The sequence below is a fragment of the Hippocampus bargibanti genome, linkage group LG01 (assembly GCF_051943395.1).
Source record: "Hippocampus bargibanti isolate YZ-2025 linkage group LG01, ASM5194339v1, whole genome shotgun sequence".
NCBI classification, from domain to species: Eukaryota; Metazoa; Chordata; class Actinopteri; order Syngnathiformes; family Syngnathidae; genus Hippocampus; species Hippocampus bargibanti.
In genome coordinates, this window is record NC_142734.1 from 33730667 (window position 1) to 33750798 (window position 20132).

Below are 20132 nucleotides of genomic sequence, written 5' to 3' on the forward strand. Positions count from 1 at the left end.
TCATCCGCTAAAATAGACATTTGGAGTGTAACTTGAAAATGCTACAAAACAATGCAAATATATTGCGAACAACACAGTTATCCCACAGCTGTACCCTATCGCGAGAATACTCGTTTCACGCGTACAATGGCTCTCAAAGATTTAAAATTGACGAGTATACACGAATAGAGCTGGTTTTGGAAGGTAAACGTTTTGAGGACTATACTTGTCAACTTCTTTCTGCCGGCGAAGTCGTTAAAACATAAGCGATAATTATTGTATTAAATTCATCTTGTCTACTTGATATCTAATTTAAAACAGATTGTTTTCTTACAGACAGTGTATTTCAGGTGTTCAATTGCCTGACATGTTTCGGCGTATACTTCCGCCTTCGTCAGAGTGTCACTCTGACGATTGCGGAAGTATACGCCGAAACATGTCAAGTAATTGAACACCTAAAATACACTCTGTAAGAAAAGAATCTGTTTTAAATTAGAACAGCGATAATTAGAAATAGCCTTACAGTAGCAAGCTCATGCCTGGGAATGCTTTTGTAAGCTTCGTCCTATTGTCCCTTTGATTGACACACGCCAGTCTGTTTGCATAGACCACCATTTTTTTAATTGCAGTGGCGACCCACACACAATGAGACCCGTTTGGCTCCTGGAAGGTGTGAAACGGCACACTTCTCTCCTATCCCTCCCCCTGAGATTGTCTTTGTAGCTGCCAGGATTGATTGTCCAGACAGAACCAAGTCAAGTCCCATAAGGTGTGAGACAATCTAATTATTCACGCACATGCAACAATGACACCCCCCCCCCAGCTCCGCCTACTTTTACACTAGCACACTCGGTATACAACTCTCAGCTCACATGCTTCTCCCTCAGTCTGACAATCGCACTTCGTGCACTGAGCTGCAGCTCCGGACTACTTCATACCACCAAATACTTTATTTTTCTCCGACTGAGGACATATATACGAACGCGCGAAGAGTGACATTATGGGGAGCAGCATTTCATGTGTGCCCCAGCACAACTTCGCTTTTTCCAGCAAAAGTTTCATCCGCAGAAACAGGTAACCCATATTATCCAGATATACTTTGTCTATTCTTAATGTATCAGAACCGCACATTCCGAGTTGACTTTTTACCCGTGATCTGAGGTGGAAAGAATTCCTAACATTTGTCAGCCTTTGGAGAAGTAGGAGTTGTGAATTCCAAGATCCCATGGTAACACGGGGGTCATACCGGTGGCTTTGGTTCTAAGAATTGTCTGACTGGTGGGCCGTCTGGCTGTGTGTCAACGATCCGGTTACCATTTTTACTTCCTCCACACATCCCCGTGAGTGCGAAGATGATATGACAGCTGTCAGATGTTTTCCAGCGACCTAATAACAAAATCAGGCCTTGACCATACTTAATAAAAAAAAAAAAACCTGTGATCCCCGATATCGCAAAATCAGATTGTCACGACCTTAACACTATAATTGATGGTTTATATGGCTGGTTGTGTTGAATCCCAATGGATTATATGTCTGGGCATGCTCCGAGTCACTATTGGATCATCACATCTGATTCCCATTAGCACCCGTCCTTCTAGCTTTCACTGATGATTCAGTTTCTGGTTTTCAGTAACTTGCCCAGAAGCTCATAAAATGTGGTTTGTATTTGTAAACACACGCGCACACGCACAAACTCAGGAACAAACTCACGCACAAACTCATGCACAAACTCACGCACAAACACACGCACAAACACTACAAACTGGATCAGTGGCTCAAGTATGCACAGTAAATTCTGAATTACCGTTCCTTTTGTGGTCAAATGCCATTGCGGTAACTACTAGAAGATGATAGGTGTGTAACTGCGCCGCCTGATTAGCATTGTATCCATACTTTATTTTTTTTAATGTTGCACCCACAGATTGCACACAGAGTATAGTTCACATACTTTTCTCTAAGTTGAAACAAAACCAAAGTGTAGCGGAAAAGCATTGGATGGCCTCTAATGATTGATGCTGTCTCTGACTTCCTGATTAGACAGGACTCGATTCCCACCATGCAGACAAAGGCCCACTTTGTTGCACATACACACAACTACACGGACGGATAAGCAGGTCAACCCCAAAGTGACACTGCACCAGCCGTGCTGAAGCGCTTTATCGGGGCACCGAGGTTGCTTCCTCATGAAGATGTGACACTAATGATAGCAGGCGAGGGTCATGCAAAACAAAGAGAAGCATTGAATGCTGATTTTCCTCTGCATATCAGCAGCCCAGGAGTCAATTGTTCGAATTAGGTAAATGCCTGTCACTGATGTTATTAACACAAAGGGAGGAGGTTAATTATTGGGAATTGTGTGCCGAGGAGGTTGGGGTATAATTAAATTACCTTAGAATGATTTATGCAAAAGTAAAATAGTTCTCAAAATAATTAAAATTGTAAAGGGAACTGTCAGTATTCAGCATAGGGTGAAGTACTCGAGTACTTTAACAAAATAAATGAATACATAAATAAATAAACATAATTTAAGAGAAATACTCATGTCAAAGTAAAATCCATAGCGTATCTAAATTCCGGACATAATGTAATGTTGTACATGTAGAATGTTACTACCCACCTCTTATTGTCTGCACATGATTTAAAATTTGAAAACACAAAATGAAATGTTGAATAGGATCACAAATGCTTATCGTCTTGGCTCTATCTCCCGGGGACAAAAGTGGATGACAGGCAACGCCTGTAAACAGGAAATGTCCCTTGAAAACTCACTTGGGAAGCAAATAACAAACACCGAAGAAAAAAAAAAAAGTGCTAATAGACTTTCTCCGTCTTGAGCAGCAGTCGCCTGTTTCGCAAAAAGAATCCCCAAGAAGGGCAGGAGAAGTCCAACAGTATCATCAATATCCTCTGCACTGTCACCCCGAGGAAGGTAAAAACTCCCCTCATCTGCGACGCAACCGTCCTGCTGTGGGGGTATGGAAAGTCCATGTTAATTGCTGGTCCGGTTGCAGGAAATGTCTACAAAAGACCTACAGACCATCGAGAACATCAAATGGGATCCTCCATTCCCGTATGACCCGGCAAGCGGCTGGAAGAAGAGCAGCATCAACGTCAAGAATTACGGCCGGCTGATTCACAGCGCCAAAGTTCGTTTCCGCTTCCTGCATTGCCAGGTAAGCAGAATCGCTAATTCTTTTTTTTAATGGCCTCGTGATGAAGCAATAGGAACATTTTATGATTCTACATAATCCAATTTAATGAGCTGCTTCATGAGAATTAAAATATGGCTCAAAACTGCAATGACACATCCATAACAAACCGGAAGGTGTCAAAATTACCAAAAGCCGGTACAGCCTTGCAGGAAGCTACTGTACGAACATTGAGATACAGAAACACGTTGATGCAACTGACGTTGTGGTTTGCGGTGAATAATTCAATCCATTTTCCAGCCTGTGTTTGGACACGCTTTGCCGAATGGTGATTGTGAAACATATTTGGGTGGAAAAAAAAAACATCAGGGAGTGGGAGGGGAGCTGTTCTGATCGCACATCCTGATAGACGGGTAGCTTTTGCATAGTCAAATCCAGAACAACAACAACAACGACATGCTTCCTTGAAATTATCGATTAATCAGAAGCTGAGACAACAGACATGGGCAGGTGATTCTTCTCAGACAAAATAAAAAGTCACGAGCTAGAGACGCCAACACAAGAGTTGAATGTAAAAAAAATAAAATGCATTTACAGTGACAACAAGGCCTAATTTTGACAGTGACCTTTACGGGTTTATTGATTTACCATTTTCAGTATTCTGTGCTGAGTCAACATAATCTTTATTTATCGACAGTTTGCAAAATCTTGCCACCTGTTAAAGGAAGTCAATTAAAGCAACAAGTCCAACTTGACTTTTAAGCTTCTCATATTGTCACTTCAGGATATACACGATTGCTACCTGGATCTCTTCCAGACACACCTTCACTTTGTGTCCAACAACACCCCTGGATTGACATACCAGGTGAGTTTTTTTTCGCTCCTTCCTTCAACCTCAGAAACACCGATACCTTCCTTCAAATCCATGCTTGAATCATGACGTCAGCATTTTTACGAGGTTTCATGTTCGCCGGGATCAGAGGTTGGAGTCATGCCGTCATTACTTCTGACATACTGTACGTATCCTGTCAACCGGGGGAGTGTGTTGGTAAACAGATAGGATGATGACATATCCTCACCTGTCTACTGAAGCATGAGCAGTCATTAATCATCCGAGCACCTTGTCCGCTGAAGTCAAAGCGCCCGTTTTTGTCATCACATACGAGACAGCATTGAGGCGGTGAACTTTGGTCGTCTCGGTTTGGTTTAGATAAATGAAAAAATAAAAAATCTTGTTCAAACACGATAAGATGTGACTGATTGAAAACAAAGATGGCGGATGCTTTATTCACATCAAGTGACGTGTTATAGGTTTTATAATGATTCACACCCATGATTCAGTTGGCCTTCCACAATTACTAGACAACTGACCGAAGAACACTCCAGTGTTTGGTCCACCAAATCATGTGGAACAAGACAAAGAAATGATAGATGGATCATCCTTTTTCTCTTCTGTGTGCAGGGAACTCTTCCGCTGAAAGAGCTTACCATCTGCAACCTGCAACAGAACTGCAACCACAGCCAACCGATGGAGTACGCTTTTCAAATAAACGGTGAGCGCTGAATAATATGAAATGAAATAAATGTTAAATTAAAAAAAGAGGAATTAAAGCAGATCTTTAAAAAAAAGGCAGAATATTTTTAAGTCTTAAATTGTGCTCATATTTTTCTGGAGGTCCTTAAAAAATAAAATATAAATAAATGGGTAGACAGCTAGCAAGATCGGTAGATAGCTAGCTAGATCGGTAGATAGTAGCTAGATTTGTAGCTAGCTAGATTTGTAGATCGCTAGCTCGATAAAATAGAAAATGTTACCACGCGCTCTTTTCAAGCTCCAACATTTCGTACATAATCACATTCCGGTAATTCAACTGCGCTGTGACCTTCGTCACCTACACTCAACTTCAAGACTAACTAGAGTTGGGGCCCCCTTTAACCTTGGTCAGAGGGCCAAATCTGCCTCAGAGGCCTCACTTTTTAGACAACAGGTGCAGTTCACAGAGGCCAGTTGCTCCCTCCACCCCAAAAAAAGCCCCAGATACCAGTCTCAGTCTGGTCACTGGTGCAAGTCTACCATGCATTCCGTAAACGATTGCCACCTTCATTTTTGAACTTGCCATCCACCAGGAATTGTTGTGGAAGTGCAACATTGTGAAACTTCCATCCAATCTATCCATTTTTTAATCCGCTTATCCTCATAAGGCTTGCTGGGGGGTGCTGGAGGAGATCCCAGCTGCTCAACTGTAACACTAATTGAATAAGGTGACAAATATGCCAGAAATTGAGGATATTCATGACATTGGGGGCATATTATTATGTCACTTTGACTCAAATTTGCTTTGAATTTTGTAGCTTTCCCATTCACTCACTTACCATGAAACCTTATGACTATATGGAACCAATTGACAACGGAAATGTGATAAAAGTCTGAGTCAAGTGAGCGATCTGACGTCGCGATGAGTGTGAGACGTTTACTTTACCTCTACGAGAAAAGAAAATCAATGGCAACGGCAGCCGACGAAGAGCATGACGAAGCAAAGTGATTGGAAAGTTCCAGGAAATGTGAACAGCGGCATGAAAGTTACACAACCCCACTTTTGTGACCTACAACAATGTGTTTCAGACCCAAAGCATTTCCTTTCTTTAACCTTTTGAGCTCATTACAGGAGCGATATCACAAATGTGACCTTTTCAAGGATAATGATGCTCAATTTTGACACATATATGGATTCATCTGTTAAGGCATCTGTTTCCAGTAAAAATTAAATCAAACTTCTTTGCCGTTTATCTCTGGTATGTGCACATTTGATCGAGGGGAAAGTCTTTCCCATTCCTTCCGGGCTCTCAGTGTGTGGGAGGACTACACCGCGATGATTTGAAATTCTTGTGGGGATCTTCAGAAGAAAACCGTGTGACGTGTGGTCTTCCACATATGTGAACAGTTACTGCATTCTAGTCATAATAAGGAAAGCCAAGCGGGAACTCCTTGACTAAGTGTAAAGTTATCTTGGCAATAAATGATCTTTGTTTCCTCACAGGTGTTAGTCTCAACCCCATCATCGTCTATTGTTCCAACCAACAAGAAATGGAGCGATGGTTTGGTCTTCTGAAGGAAAATATTGAAGCCAATGGCGGCAACGCTGTCGCACCCGAAAACTACACTAGAGTCAAAGTAAGTTTTTACAAATGGATTGTCACATCTGGGCCAGATGAATAGTGGAATGGTGTTCTTTAGTATTGGTGTGAGATCAGAATCAGAAAGCCTTGAATAGTCCCACAATGGGGATATTTGGCGTGGGGTGGGGGTCAAAAGATTAGTATTCTACGCACAAAAGAAAATATCAGGAGACTGAAATGTACAACTGAACAAAAAAGTTTCATAAAAAGAACTGTACTTGGTGCAAAGTATAAAAAAAGATGAACTGTGAGATGTGTTTGTGTGTGTGTGTGTGAGACAATTTTTATTCCTAATTTTTAATTTTAACACATTTGTTATATATTTTGATCCATTTTTAGTCTTTAAAAAACAATTATGTGTGAATTTTGGGAGATTTGGAATGGATTAATGCATTTACATGGAAAATGCGTCTCTACTTACATTTCCTAGTCAAGATTTTTTTTCCAGGACTACTTAATACTAATTAATTTTGTAAGTAGAGCTAGCACTATATTTTTAACTCATTCACTGCCAGACAATGTGCAAAAATGTGTCCACTCCAGTGCAGGGTTTTTGTCATTTTCACTCAAATTGCAGGACCCACAGAATATTGAGACTAAGGATTACATAAACATTCAAAACTGCATTAGAAACCTTAGACTCTCTTGTTTCATCAGAAAAAAGAGTTAATTCCTAAGTTATATGGGTCTGGAGTTATCTGAGCTTGAAATGAGCGGGCTGTCCAAAATACAATACAATACGATGCGACGCAACACACCACAATACAATACAATACAATACAATACAATACATATTGATTTATATAGCGCTTCAACAACAGCTGTAGCTCAAATCCGAATCAAATCGGGAATGGCAGCAAATGAGTTAAATGAAAGTAACAGATGGAGTTTAATTAAATGGCACTGTTTTTATTTTAGGACAGTTTTCATTTTTATTCTTCCTCTTGCCAATTTTCTAAAATGAGATAAACTAACAGGGAAAAAAGCCAGGTGGGGAAAAAGCCAAATCATTCTGTTGGATCACAATCAGATTGGGAAAAGCAGAAGGACAGAATACTGAACAAGCAGAGGTCCAAAAATTATCAAAACAATCATTCTCACCATAACTTGGACCTTACTTTCATACATGTCTCAACTTGCCCGGTGGGAAAATATCTGTTTCACCAAGCAATGAAGAAACAGGGAGTGTGTGTGTGTGTGTGTGTGTGTGTGTGTGTGTGTGTGTGTGTGCGCGCGTGCGTGCGCGTGTGTGTGTGCGTGCGTGCGTGCGTGCGTGTGTGCACAAGATGAGTTAAATAGATCACTCCTAGCGCTCCTTCAGGGCCCAAGAGCAGGGAGCGGTCTTGACCACACCACAACCGTTTTTAACCCCTAAGCACCGCTACATACGTCATGTTTTCAGGTGTGCAACCGGCTGATGAAAATGAGATGAGGGGGGTGGAGGCGGGACATGCACTTTGATTGACAGCTGGTTCTTGAGTCATCTTCTGTGTTTAAGTTCCCTGATGCACTGTGTTTCTTTGGTAGCAAAACCAGGAGAAGACTTCTGCAGGAAGAGAAGAACTGAGGAACTCAATCAACAAAGAGCCCATTTATGAGTGGGAGGGCTCGCAGCGGGACAGCCTGGGCCCCATAACCCATGTCACCAAAGTCCGTTTGCAGCACCTACCCTGTCAGGTACAACCAAAACATACACTCATGTTCTTTTCGTCGCTTTTCGGAAAACATAAAACTGCTGCGTCATTGCATTCAGGCTCATTGAATTGTTGACACAACTTGAAGAAAGTAGGAAATGAGTCACAGAGTATTCAAATTGTGTAACATTTTTATTACACTTCCGCTGCATAACATAAGGGTTGAATAAAAAAAAGGGGAGTGACGTGGCCTCTCCTGCACACCCGTTTCTTGCCTTTATTTATGTTTAAACAATGATTAGCATAGTTCGGTCCGGCACTGTAAACTGGAGCACAGTCAGGATTTTGCTTTCGGGACAAATAGAGAAGAACGTCAAGCAATGCAATCGTTTGTGTTGTAAAAAAAAAACAAAAAAACGATTGCTCGTCTTTTTAATTTTAGAATAAATACAAATCACTAATTTTGGGGAAATCAATTGTGCACTGTATGAATAAATGAAGTCCACATTTATAAGCACATTTCAAAGGAAAAAATACACAGAAGTGCGGTGCAGATTAAAATATGAAATAAATCAACACAAAACGGCTAACAGCAAAAAAAAAAAACTAACACCAAAATTATCAAATATAATTACCATGTAACTCCTTAAACGGTTTGTGATGTTTTTTTTCCCTTTTTTTCCCTTATCCCTGTAAATTAAATTAACTAATATTGTTATCAGAAAACCTTTATTCGTCCCACAATGGGGAAATTTGCAGTCCACAGCAGCATTTTGCAAGGGGATGGGGGGGGGGGTGATAGGATATAAAACAAGATATTCTAAGCATAGCAAAATAAAAATGTCAACTGTATACTGTAAATGTGCAAAACCAGTTTCATAAAAAAAACTGTACATAGTGCAAGTATCAAGAAAGGCATATTGATATATATATAGCTGTATTGCATAAACCCATATTTACAAGTGTCCAGTTATTTTTTGCTGACATATTCCCCTAGCAACTATTAAAAAAAAGCTTCTACCAAGTTTAATCTTCACTAAGAAACAAACATCTTAAATCATTTTTTGATTTTTACATCATGTCATAATCACATCTGAGCTTTGATTGGTCAGAGCAATGGTAGGAAGGAGTAATTGATTTAAGATGTTGGTTGTGTTATTAGTTCACCACTTTCCATCTCTAAGTATGCACGCTTACAAGAAGAAAAAAAAAAAAAAATATATATATATATATATATATATAATGTAAATAATTGTGATGACCCGTAAGATATGGAGGCCCAAGTTTGAGAATCACTGCTCTAAGTTGGATAGCCAAACAGTTCTACTTTTTCGGTAGGTGGCATACCTAAGGTGAAGAGTATCAGATAGAGATGGAGAACCAAAAAAAATCAAAAAACAAAGCAGTAATCATGCCACAACGTACTGAGATTGTTGAGATTTATTCACTGTGGGAACGAGCGGCGGCCCCATTGAAGTGTGTTGAGATTTAGGGTGTGGGAAGTAACTACTCTCACCTCTCACAGCTGGAATGTCAGCTGTATCCACGGACACACCCTGTGCAAGAGTCAGGAAATCTAACTTACACTTTCCAGAATATTCAATACCCAAAATTTAGCAAGACTCATACTTGGCCTCACTGCAGAGGATGAAAGTATGCACATGATGTTTTTTTTCTTCAAAGAGTTACAAAGAGTTTGAAGGTGACCTCGCTGCATTTCCCTATTCAGTCTTATCTGTCCACAAAATGTTATCAGGCTTTATTAGCTTAAGAGCAAAATAAATACAGAAATAAAAAAAAAGATGCTGTTATGCCTCGTGCCGCTTTAAAGCTGCAAAAGAGTTGTGTAGGTCAAGAACGTTGAGTTTTAGTTGCTGTTAAAAAATTATCGATAAAGAAATCAATCACGGGAATTCTGCAATTGGGAAATGCGGGTGGTAACATATCAGAATCAGAAGCTTTAATAGTCCCACAGTGGGGAAATTTGCAGTCCACCGCAGCAATTGAGTGGGGCGGGGGGTGAAAAGATAAAAAAAACACAAACTGTACATAGTGCGAATATAAGAAAAGCATATTGATACATGTAACTGTATTGCATCATCATAAGGTGGCTGTGCTATTTACAGTACTGTACAAGAGTCCAGTTTTTTTCATTCATGACCTGTAGAACTTAGTACAAAAAATATGGGTAATTTACTGTGCTCAAAAAGAGTACATGAAACCAACACGTGACTTTTTTTTTTACAGCAACAAAGTGATCGACTACTGGTGATGTACACGTCAACAATGATCATCTTATCAGAAGAGGAGAATGGCTTCTTCTACAAGGTATTGACAACGCTTATAAATACGTCAATTTAAATTCTATAGTACCCACGAACACCATTTAAAGGACAACCGACGTCTCCGGACAAGTTGTGTCCATAATTTGTAAAATGGCTTCAAATGACTTCTACTGAGCGTATTTTAAAAAGATTCCACTGCATATAGCTATATTTTGAATTTTAAGACGTGCGCTGAATATTCAGGAAGTCTTGTTTTTGAGTTGGTGACGAGTCCGTACGTGACATTACTAAAGGAACACTCCCTGACCGAAAAAAAGACACATTGCAGCAGTCCTTCCATCACGACAATGTATTTTGCTCTATTGTTTGGTCTGAAAACCTTGTGTTGCACCCAAAAGCTGCCAGAAGAGGGTGTCCAAGCTCCATATAAGGAATTTATAAGCCTGTGGAAACGGAGGTGGCCACAGGAGGTCGCCATTTTGTGCTTCTTTTCTGGTCATTGTTTCTCCCCAATGTTGCCTCAAAATGGCACGGAATAAATTATTTAATCGATTGCAAATATGTATGCTTTCCTCTTCAGAACTATTTGAATCATATTCATAACTGGAGGTGTAACAAGAAAGCATATTCTCCGAATCCGAAGCCATTGTTGATTATGTACACAACTTGTCCGGAGGCGTCCGTTGTCCTTTAAGCTCTTTCTTATCTGCCGAGTTGTGCGCATGCCTTGTTTTATCAAATGCTTCATGCTTATTATCTTTGTCAGGGGAAGCTTCCGCTCAACATGATCACAGTGACCACACCTTGCCAAGACGTCAAGCCCAACACTTTTATGATTGAAGGTAGCGACATAACGCGCAATACAATAAGCGTGGTATTATCATTGTGGGAATGCTGGCATCCGTGACATGGTGATTCATTGGTGTATTCTAGAACAAACATGCATCCATCCCAAACGCAAGCGGGGTAGTAGAGACTATAACAGGTGTCTTCGGGGGACACCCTGAAATGGTTGGCAGCCAATTACAGGGCATGCGCAGATGACCCAGCGATTCTCACACTCATACCTAGGGACAATTTAGAGTGTTCCATTAGCCTGCCACGTCTGTTTTTGGAATATGGGAGGAAACTGGAGTACCCAGAGAAAAGCCACAGGGACATGTGGAGAATATGCAAACTCCACACAGGATTGTCAAAGCTGGAATCTAGAAAGAACATGTTTGGCGTATTGTGACAACTATGGGTTTTCTCCGGGTACTTTGCTTTCCTCACACATTCTAAAAACGTGCACGGAGGGTTAATGGAACACTCGGTGTGATTGTGATACCAGGTGGCTGTTTGTCTCTGGATGCCCTGCGATTGGCTGGGGATCAGTTCAGGGTGTTCCCTGCCTCGAGCCCGTAGACAGCTGGGATAGGCTCCAGCGCACCCCGTGACGATTGTGAGGATAAAGCAGATCAAAAAAATAGATGGGTGAATGCAGTATCTTGTTCAATTTTGTTTGTAGTGCCTCCATTGAAAGAAAATGAATACAAGGAGTATACCAACCTAGTGTTGAAAAAAATACACAGCACTTTAAAACCTGCTTTCGTTGATCATTTATGTGAGCTTTACGCTCGGAGGAGAATATTGAGATTCACATTATACTAACTAAACAGCTATGTGACCCACCCTAGTGTCCAGCGTTATGCATATTATACACTGAGTGAACTTTTGCAGGAATGTGCTAACGTCACAAAGTGCAACCCTCCATGAATGAATTGGTTTTATCCCCATTGAATGACAATCTGACCGTGGCGCATTCCACCGAACGACTGAATCGAATGACACTCTTTGTCCAACAACCGTCTCTCCTCCCTTTTTCTGTTGCCAGGCAAGCTCATCAACCCCATCGTGGTGTCCTGTCGAGATAGGAGAGAGTTCTGCGACTGGATCCAACATTTTAAAGCTGCTGACGTGCCCGTTCTCAGCCCACCGCCCCCGGTCTATGACATCATCTACACGCCAACACACAGAGAGGTAAGAACTGTTCTACTTTTTTTGTTTTGTTTTTAAACTAAACAATCAAGTAGTTCACAGTTGCCGTCAATGAGCAGAGCAAGCTATATATTATCTACACATTGTGAGTCACCAGGATGGGAATGTTAAAGATACTTGCAATTATCCAACTTAGGGACAAAGCAAACTATTCTTTTCTCATCATGTCTCAAAATAAATCCATGTTGGAAACAGTGCGCTAGTCTTGTGTTTGGTTTCACTCTTCTGAGGTTTGGGGTGTGATTCCCGCCTCCGACCATTCCATGTGAGAGCTCATATGGTCTCACTGTACTTGCATATGTTTTCTCAGGGTACTCTGGTTTCCTCCCACATCCTAAAAACATGTTTGTTAAGTTCAGTGAAGACTCTAAATTGTACATAGGCGTGAATGCGAATGAAGGGAAATGACAACGTGGAATTTGTTTCCACTGAAGGGAGAAGTGTTATTTATTTATGTATTTATTTATTTCCTGGAGTATAAGGCACACCCCCAACTAATGGTGTATTTTCAAACTTTTTCCATATATAAGCCGCACCGGACTATAAAGCGCACCTTCAATCAATAAATTCAATTTTCCAAATATAACAAATATATAAAAGTTTTCCATATAGAAGGCACACCACATTATAAGGTGCTACAATAGAAGATGTGGTTACGCACTACTTCTTCTACAGGAGGAAAAAAGGAGTCCGCGGCTGCTGACAGTAGTTGCGAGACCTGTTGTGGGTCAATATTACCGTATTATTTATAAGGCGCAACCCCCAATGAATGGTGTATTTTATGTATGTATATGTTTATTTTATGTATATGAATGAAGAAAAAATACAAATATAAGGCACACCCACAGTATAAGGTGCTACAATAGAGGCCGGGGTTACGCATGACTTCTTCTATGGGGGGAGGGGAAATGGAGTCATGGCTGACAGTAGTTGTGAGACATGTTGTGGCTCAATATAACTTCACATATAAGGTGCACCAGTGTATCAGGCGCAGGGTCATCTTTTGAGAAAAAAAATCAAGGCTTTTAGGTGCACCTTATACACCGGAAAATCAATACTATAATACGATAATCAATACTATTTGCAGTGTCATCATGTTAATGAGTGGAAACCCGTGTGTCGTGTAGGCGCCACAGTTTGACAGGTGGAGTGGAAACAGTCAAGGCTACCCTGAGTCCCTCAAGTTCAGTCAGAGCGGACATGGATCTCACTGCCGTCAGTTCCCCACTCATGAAGAAAACCCACTTTCTCCAGGATACTCGGAACCGCTCTGTGTGAGTTGCCATCAATGTACACGAGCGCATACAATGTGAATGATAAGGAAAACGTGAGTGCATGTTTTACTGGAGCACAGCAGCAACTTTGTTTTCCCTTGCCAACCAGTTAATTATTAAGCAAGGTCAAGAGTCTTGTTTCTGCCGAAAAGGCTCAGGTGGTACACCTCAAGGTCGACAAGAGAAAAAAAGCCAACTACGTATAATTAAGTTGGAATTTCTTCTGAAACAACATCCCGTGTACCGAGGCATTGATTCCCCGCTGCCCACACGCTCACTGTAGAAATAATGAAGCATATCAGAACATTTTATGACATTCCTCAAAGAGAACTGCAACGCATCACAAACTCCCAGATACGGCTCGCTGCCAATAAATAAGACTTGTTGATTCTTAGCCTCTGACCTACACCCATCTAATAAAAATGACAGAGAACTATTTCCTTCCTCCCTTCAGTGTCACAATGCTTTGAAATGAGGCAGGCCCAATTTGAGAATGATTGCATCGTTTGTTGCCCACAGTATAGCCGCCCCTCCTCCACCGAGACCGCCCGCCTGGGAAGCCGCACCAGCAGTTTCTCTTCCCACACCAAGCCTGAGCGTGACCCACGACCCTTGCCGACGCGTTACTCGTCTCCGAAGCGCACTTCCTACCTCCAGTCGGGAGATAGCTCTGTTGCAATGCCACAGCTGTACAGCACGCCGTACGCTGGCCCGCGTCCCTTCGAGAAAGGCCTGCTTGTCAAGGTAATCAGTCAGCTCGGTCTCTGAACATGATACGTGCATACAGTTCTTCCTTATGCCTGTCGACTTATCTTACATTTCACTATAAATACACCGTGAGTAGGAAGGTGAGCTCAGTCATGATATGGGGTGCACGTGTGATAGTAGTGCTAAAGCTTAGACATGCCAACAGAAGAATGACTAGAAAATATTTAACCTATTAACCTCAATGAGCAGAAAAAAAACTATAGGGCTGATAGATTGGGTCTTGCAGAGAGTGCATATATTTCGTAAATATATTTTTAAGTTAGTACTAAGCAAAATTAAGATATATAAACAAACTCGTTTTACAGAGTTTGTAAAGGTGTTTTTTGAAAGCAATTTTCCTTCTTTGACTTCCTGATTCTATCAAACATTCAAAGAAATTTGTGGCATGTGCAAAAGTATTTACACACACGTAATTGAGCCCTATAAACTCTGCCTAGCAGCAAGCTGGCACGCAAATGATCTTGGTGCTCCCTAAGATAAATAATTAATAGTTGTTGTCTGTGCTATTTCGTAACTCATTCGCTGCCATTCCTGAATTTATTCGGGAATTGAAAAGGATGATGTGGAGCGCCATTACTGAATTTGTTCGGGTTTTGGTTGTTCTTGCGAGGGAGGAGGCGGAGTTCCGATAAAGTGCTGGTCAAACCTCTGGCAATGTATTTCCCTCCCCCGAGTGGGTCAGTTTTTGCCTTTTGTACAGCCGCCCCTGTTAGGAAAAAATCTTGTTCTTTTCTTCTGGTTCGGTTCTTGATTTGTGTAGTCTAAATATTCAATCAGCAGGAGGCAAGGTGATATACAAAAAAAGAATATTTATTTATCAGGCAGCTAGAGAATGTTCTTGATGGGACAGCAAAGCCAAAAGAGAGAGAGACAAGTGCGGTTGGCAGAGCGCGTCCCGAGCAGATATAGACATCAGGAGTGATGTCATTTTGGAAAGGACCTATCATCTGCTAGATACTGTACAATCATGAATATTTATTATTAGACTGAAACATGATAGCTTAAGGTTTGTATACTAACTACGTACATAAGCTGAGTACATGTATACTAACTAACATATACAAATAACTAAACTACCTACATATATGGCCTTACTAACTGATGAGAATAAGTAGAAATGAATAACATGGGATGTTTTTCGGATGTGTATATAACTAGTTCTAACAGCCCCCATTTCAAGCTCAGATAACTCTGGGCCCATATAACTTAGGAATGAACTATTTCTTTCTGATGAAAGAAGAGAGTCTCAAGTTTCTTACACTGCTTTGAACTAAATCTCTATGTTTTGTGGGTCCTGCAATTTGAGTGCAAATGACAAAAACCCTGGCACTGGAGTGGACACTTTTGCACATCATCTGGCAGTAAACGAGTTAATACATTTGGACTATTTGTCACAAATATATCTAAAATCCCATGACTGCTCTAAACTAACACTTGGTTCTGTTCTGATCAGTCAAACAGCTGGAACACATCTCAGACAACTTTTGGCTACTCCCTGAATGTCCCACAGCGGCATTCCGACATGTGCGCTCCTCGCCAGCCATTGTCCCCCCTCTACGACGTGCCCTGTAGCCCTGACATCTTTGCCTTGGATGAAGAGGGTGCCGCGGTAAGGGGGTTATTGATATTGCATATCACAGGTTCAATTGACACCACACGGGTTAAGCTCCTCCCCTTATTTTAACAAGGATTCCTTGGCACCTCGATGCCCCAAAAAGGCAGAAAAGAAACATGTTGATATTAGCTCATGGCTTTGTCTTGAATACAAAAACTGTCAGGAAGTCTTTTTTTCTGTAAATAACAGCAGATAAATTCTCCCTTAAAAAATCTAAAGTGTCTGAAATGTTTAGTTATGAGCGCTGCTCATAGAACAATCTCCAAATCATCTCTTTTCTTCCCGAACAGAAGAGCTGGCAGGAGCCCAGTCATCTGTACCATGCCCAGCAACAAAACCCTTTGGTGCCTCCCTCTTCCTTCAAGCTCTGCACCCCACCAATGGGCAGACCCAACCGGAGAAGCCTGGACGTGACCAAGTCGCAAGGAGTTGCTCTGGGCCAGGAGAAAGAGAACCCGAGGGGTCAACTGGAGCAAAGAGCCGAGGCCGTGTCGAGGCTCAAGCTGTTGAACGCACCCTCAAAAGGACAAGAGCGGGTGAGAAATAAAGAAGCGTTCATCTCCCAGGGCACTCCAGTTACTGGAATGTTGTGGTACAACATGTAAAGGTGGTTGACTAAATGACAGATACGTGCAAGTGTTTTTTTTTTAGTGCAGGTGTTTTTTATCAGTTGCTGCGGATGAAAGAGAATATTTGTTATTTCTGACAACAGGAAGTGACAATGTTGTGTTTTCACATCTGTTGACAGGGACACCAGCGGTCCAACTGTGGGATCAACTCTTCTCAGACGTATGATTACTCAGCAGGTAAGAAGGTGATCATGAGCGTGATGAAACAATACTTAGTTTATAAAGACCACTACGTGAAGGACAAAAGTCATGAAATGTTGTTACCAAGTTTGTGGGAACATTTGGAGAAGGTCCCTTTTCTAAGTGCATAAAGCAAGGTCCATAAAACAATGTTGGTTTAAGTTGAAGAACCTGAGAGCCCTAGTCTTAACATAGTGGCACAGTTTGGTTTTTGTCACCACTTAAAGGACAACCGACACAATTTTTTTGTTTCCTAACTGACATCAGAAAAACGTTTTATGGCATCTAAAATACCCGAAACACGCAGGCTGATATTTTTAGTCAAATGCAAAACAGCAATAAAAATGACTTAAAGTGTGCTAAAATTGCACCAAAATGAGCTGTGAATTGGGGATTTTCAGAAAGTCCCGCCCCCAGTTCGTGATGTCACGGCAAGACATCTTGCCTTGCTCGAGAATCAAAAGAATGGCTTCAGATTCGGAGAAGATGCTCTCTTGTTACTCATCCAGTTATTAATATGATTGAAGTACTTCTGAAGAGGAAAGCATACATGTTTGCAATTGATTAAAGAATTTATTTTTGCCATTTTGAGGCAACATTGGGGGAAAATCTCTCACCCAAAAAAAGAGGCACAAAATGGCGACCTCCTGTGGCCAACTCCGTTTCCACAGGCTGATAAATTCCTTATATGGAGCTTGGACGCCCTCTTCTGGCCTCCTGGCGGCTTTTGGGTGCAACACGAGGTCCCCAGACCAAACAAGTACTGCAAAATACATTGACGTGATGGAAGGACTGCTAAAATGCGTCTTTTTTATGGTAAAGGCCGGTCCTTTAGTGACGTCACGTACGGACTCGTCACTAACTCAAAAACAAGACTTCCTGAATATTCAGCGTGAGTCTTAAAACGTAAAATATAGCTATAAGCGGTGGAAGTCATTTGAAGCCATTTTACAAATTATGGACAGAACTTGTCCCCAGGCGTCGGTTGTCCTTTAGGGCAAGTAAATAAATAAATAAACAAACGTGTGGGCATTGAGATATTTGCGGACAATTGCAATTTTTTGGGGGGGATTTACAAATCCTTTTCTCGTTCACATTTGACACATGCCGCTTCAATGGAATTGGGGTTTGCAGTTAGAGAGTAAATTAAAAGAACTTGTAGGTTTGACCCATTTCTAAAAGCCTGTTTATCTTTTCTCCCTCTGGTAGATCTTCATTCATACCTCAAACCCACAGAACCAGATGACCAGGAAATAGACTATGACAACATTTGGGAGTATGATCACTACACTGGAATGATTCAGCCAACGTCTGTAATTCCAACACACTGGACGGGATTACACGCCGGGGCCAGGGGCCTTGGTGCCATGGCAACGGAGCAGAGATGGTCATAAAGCAAAACAATTGGTTAGCACTCGTCTGGACGTGCGCAAACAATGGACCTCTCTACCAGTGGGATTATAAAAGCGAACAAGTGAAGGCTGTGTTGTTATCCAGTAAGCATACAGTAGCATTAAAACATTCGGATGAAGTGGTGGGTGTGTGAAGGGGGGGTATTCTTAAAAAAAAGAATAATACATTCTGCATATGATTTCACATACTGTATTTGACACGAATGGTGTGTATTGTATTTTATACTTGGAATTTATTTTGTTCAGGAGGAAGTAAATCTCTTCATACGTTTTTTTTTTTTTTCTTCATTAAAAACAAACAAACAAAAATCAAGTCATAAAAAACATTCCCCTGGCCATTCTTTAATGAACCTAGTGTATTTATTTTGTCAATGCTATACTATTTCCTGTATGTCAATACAGATTTATTTGGGCTGTGAGGATGTAATATTTCTTTATTATTCTGATACAAGTGTGGTGTCTGTTCATTTGTTTGAGGTGTTTATTTATATGTTCAAGAAAATAAACTGGTGAAACGAGCCAAATGTCCTTCAATTATATCTAACGTGGATATATTGGACACCCGCACAGTCTAATAGTATATATATATCCAATGCAAGCGTTGTATTAAAAAGCCTGTCCATCAAAAATATATATGTATATATTTGACATTAAGGGCATGATGAGCAACAGTTTTAAAAACAAGTCAAAACTTTACTTTTCGGCCCAACACTGTCAAGCAAAGGATTAAATTATAGAACGATATCAGAAGGTGCTTTTCCAAGATCTGTGAGAAATTAATAAATATATTTATGAATTATGAAGAAGATCAAGAAATATTTGGCAAAATTTGTAAATTACTGCACGGTTCTTAGAAGCGCTCGAATTTTTTTGTGCTAGTCTAGTGATCAAATACTGCTCTCTAGAGGTCGGATAGCATAAATGACATTTCTATACTTTTTATACTACGTACTTTTGTTTACAAAAGTCAGAATAACAAAATAAAAACAATCACATTCACAGCATATACAAAATATATGTATAAAAAACACTTAATGAACTGGATGTCATGGTCATCGATATTGTTTGTCATGCAGAATATTTTTACACTGCACACATTAAGCAATTTGTCGTTTTTGCCACCACTCCCGAATTGAGCCACGATTAGTTTGTTCCACACGTGTTTCTGTCACTTAGATGAGCACGTGACTGCTTTTGTTTACGTCGTTAAACTATTTACGAGAAGTACGGGACAGGTAAAAATCGCAACTATCGCCTCATATGACATCGGATTTAGAATCTCTACTCCTCACTTAATATACCTTAATTTTCCACTGATTCTAGAAATTATAAACTACACAGAATTACAATATAACACATACACAAAAACTCTGCAATCCAACCCTTCTAATGAGTAACAGCTTTGAGTGGTCTCTTGTAGCTGCCCAATAGTTTCTGGAAAAAAAATCTCTGACCAATCGGTCATACCCAGCAGACTACTGACATTGTACCAAGGTAAAAGGTAAAATAAGTTCGTTTTTGCGCGTACTTTTTCATATTTGATTACCACTGTATTTCTTGTTAGGAATGCTAAGGATGGAAATAAAATAGCCGTGGTTTCTAACTGTCCTTAATTACGAACACTTTCAATTATTACAACATAGATGTTTGAACTTTTGTTCACTAGATAGTATTCAGTTAAATCCCACCTGGCCCGCTAAATGCGAGATTTTCGTTTCTCGTCTCTTGTGAAATGTACCATTAGCCAGGTCTGTTTCTTATTGGAGGTGGCTGAGCCTTTGTTTACAGTGATCAGTGAGGACAATGTGACTATGGAGCCCATCCTTTTGTCATATAGTCACAGACACTAAAAGATGCGGAGATACACTATCGTTGTTTCTGATCTTATTAACTGCTAAACTGTACTTAGTTGGTGCCTAATGCTCCTTAATTGCAGCGGCATGTGTTGATTCAACACGGTTGCCTTGGGTCATTCATCATCAAACCTCGTAAT

General features: G+C 40.7%; 1 protein-coding gene across 2 annotated transcripts; it reads left to right on the top strand.

The window, feature by feature from the left end:
* Positions 1 to 859: 859 nt before the first annotated feature.
* On the top strand, positions 860 to 18663 carry plekhn1 (pleckstrin homology domain containing N1). Of its 2 annotated transcripts, none has more exons than XM_089012448.1 (16): positions 860 to 1053; positions 2818 to 2908; positions 2991 to 3152; positions 3913 to 3993; positions 4591 to 4681; positions 6167 to 6300; positions 7833 to 7982; positions 10187 to 10267; positions 10991 to 11066; positions 12098 to 12243; positions 13389 to 13535; positions 14055 to 14279; positions 15757 to 15912; positions 16209 to 16454; positions 16667 to 16724; positions 17937 to 18663. In XM_089012448.1, the coding sequence occupies exons 1-16, from the start codon at positions 980 to 982 to the stop codon at positions 18119 to 18121; spliced, it is 2103 nt and encodes a 700-aa protein (XP_088868574.1). In that variant the 5' UTR covers positions 860 to 979; the 3' UTR covers positions 18122 to 18663. The 2 variants fall into 2 exon arrangements, with proteins under 2 accessions (XP_088868574.1, XP_088868582.1); XM_089012456.1 differs by having other exon boundaries at positions 16212 to 16454.
* Positions 18664 to 20132: the final 1469 nt, after the last annotated feature.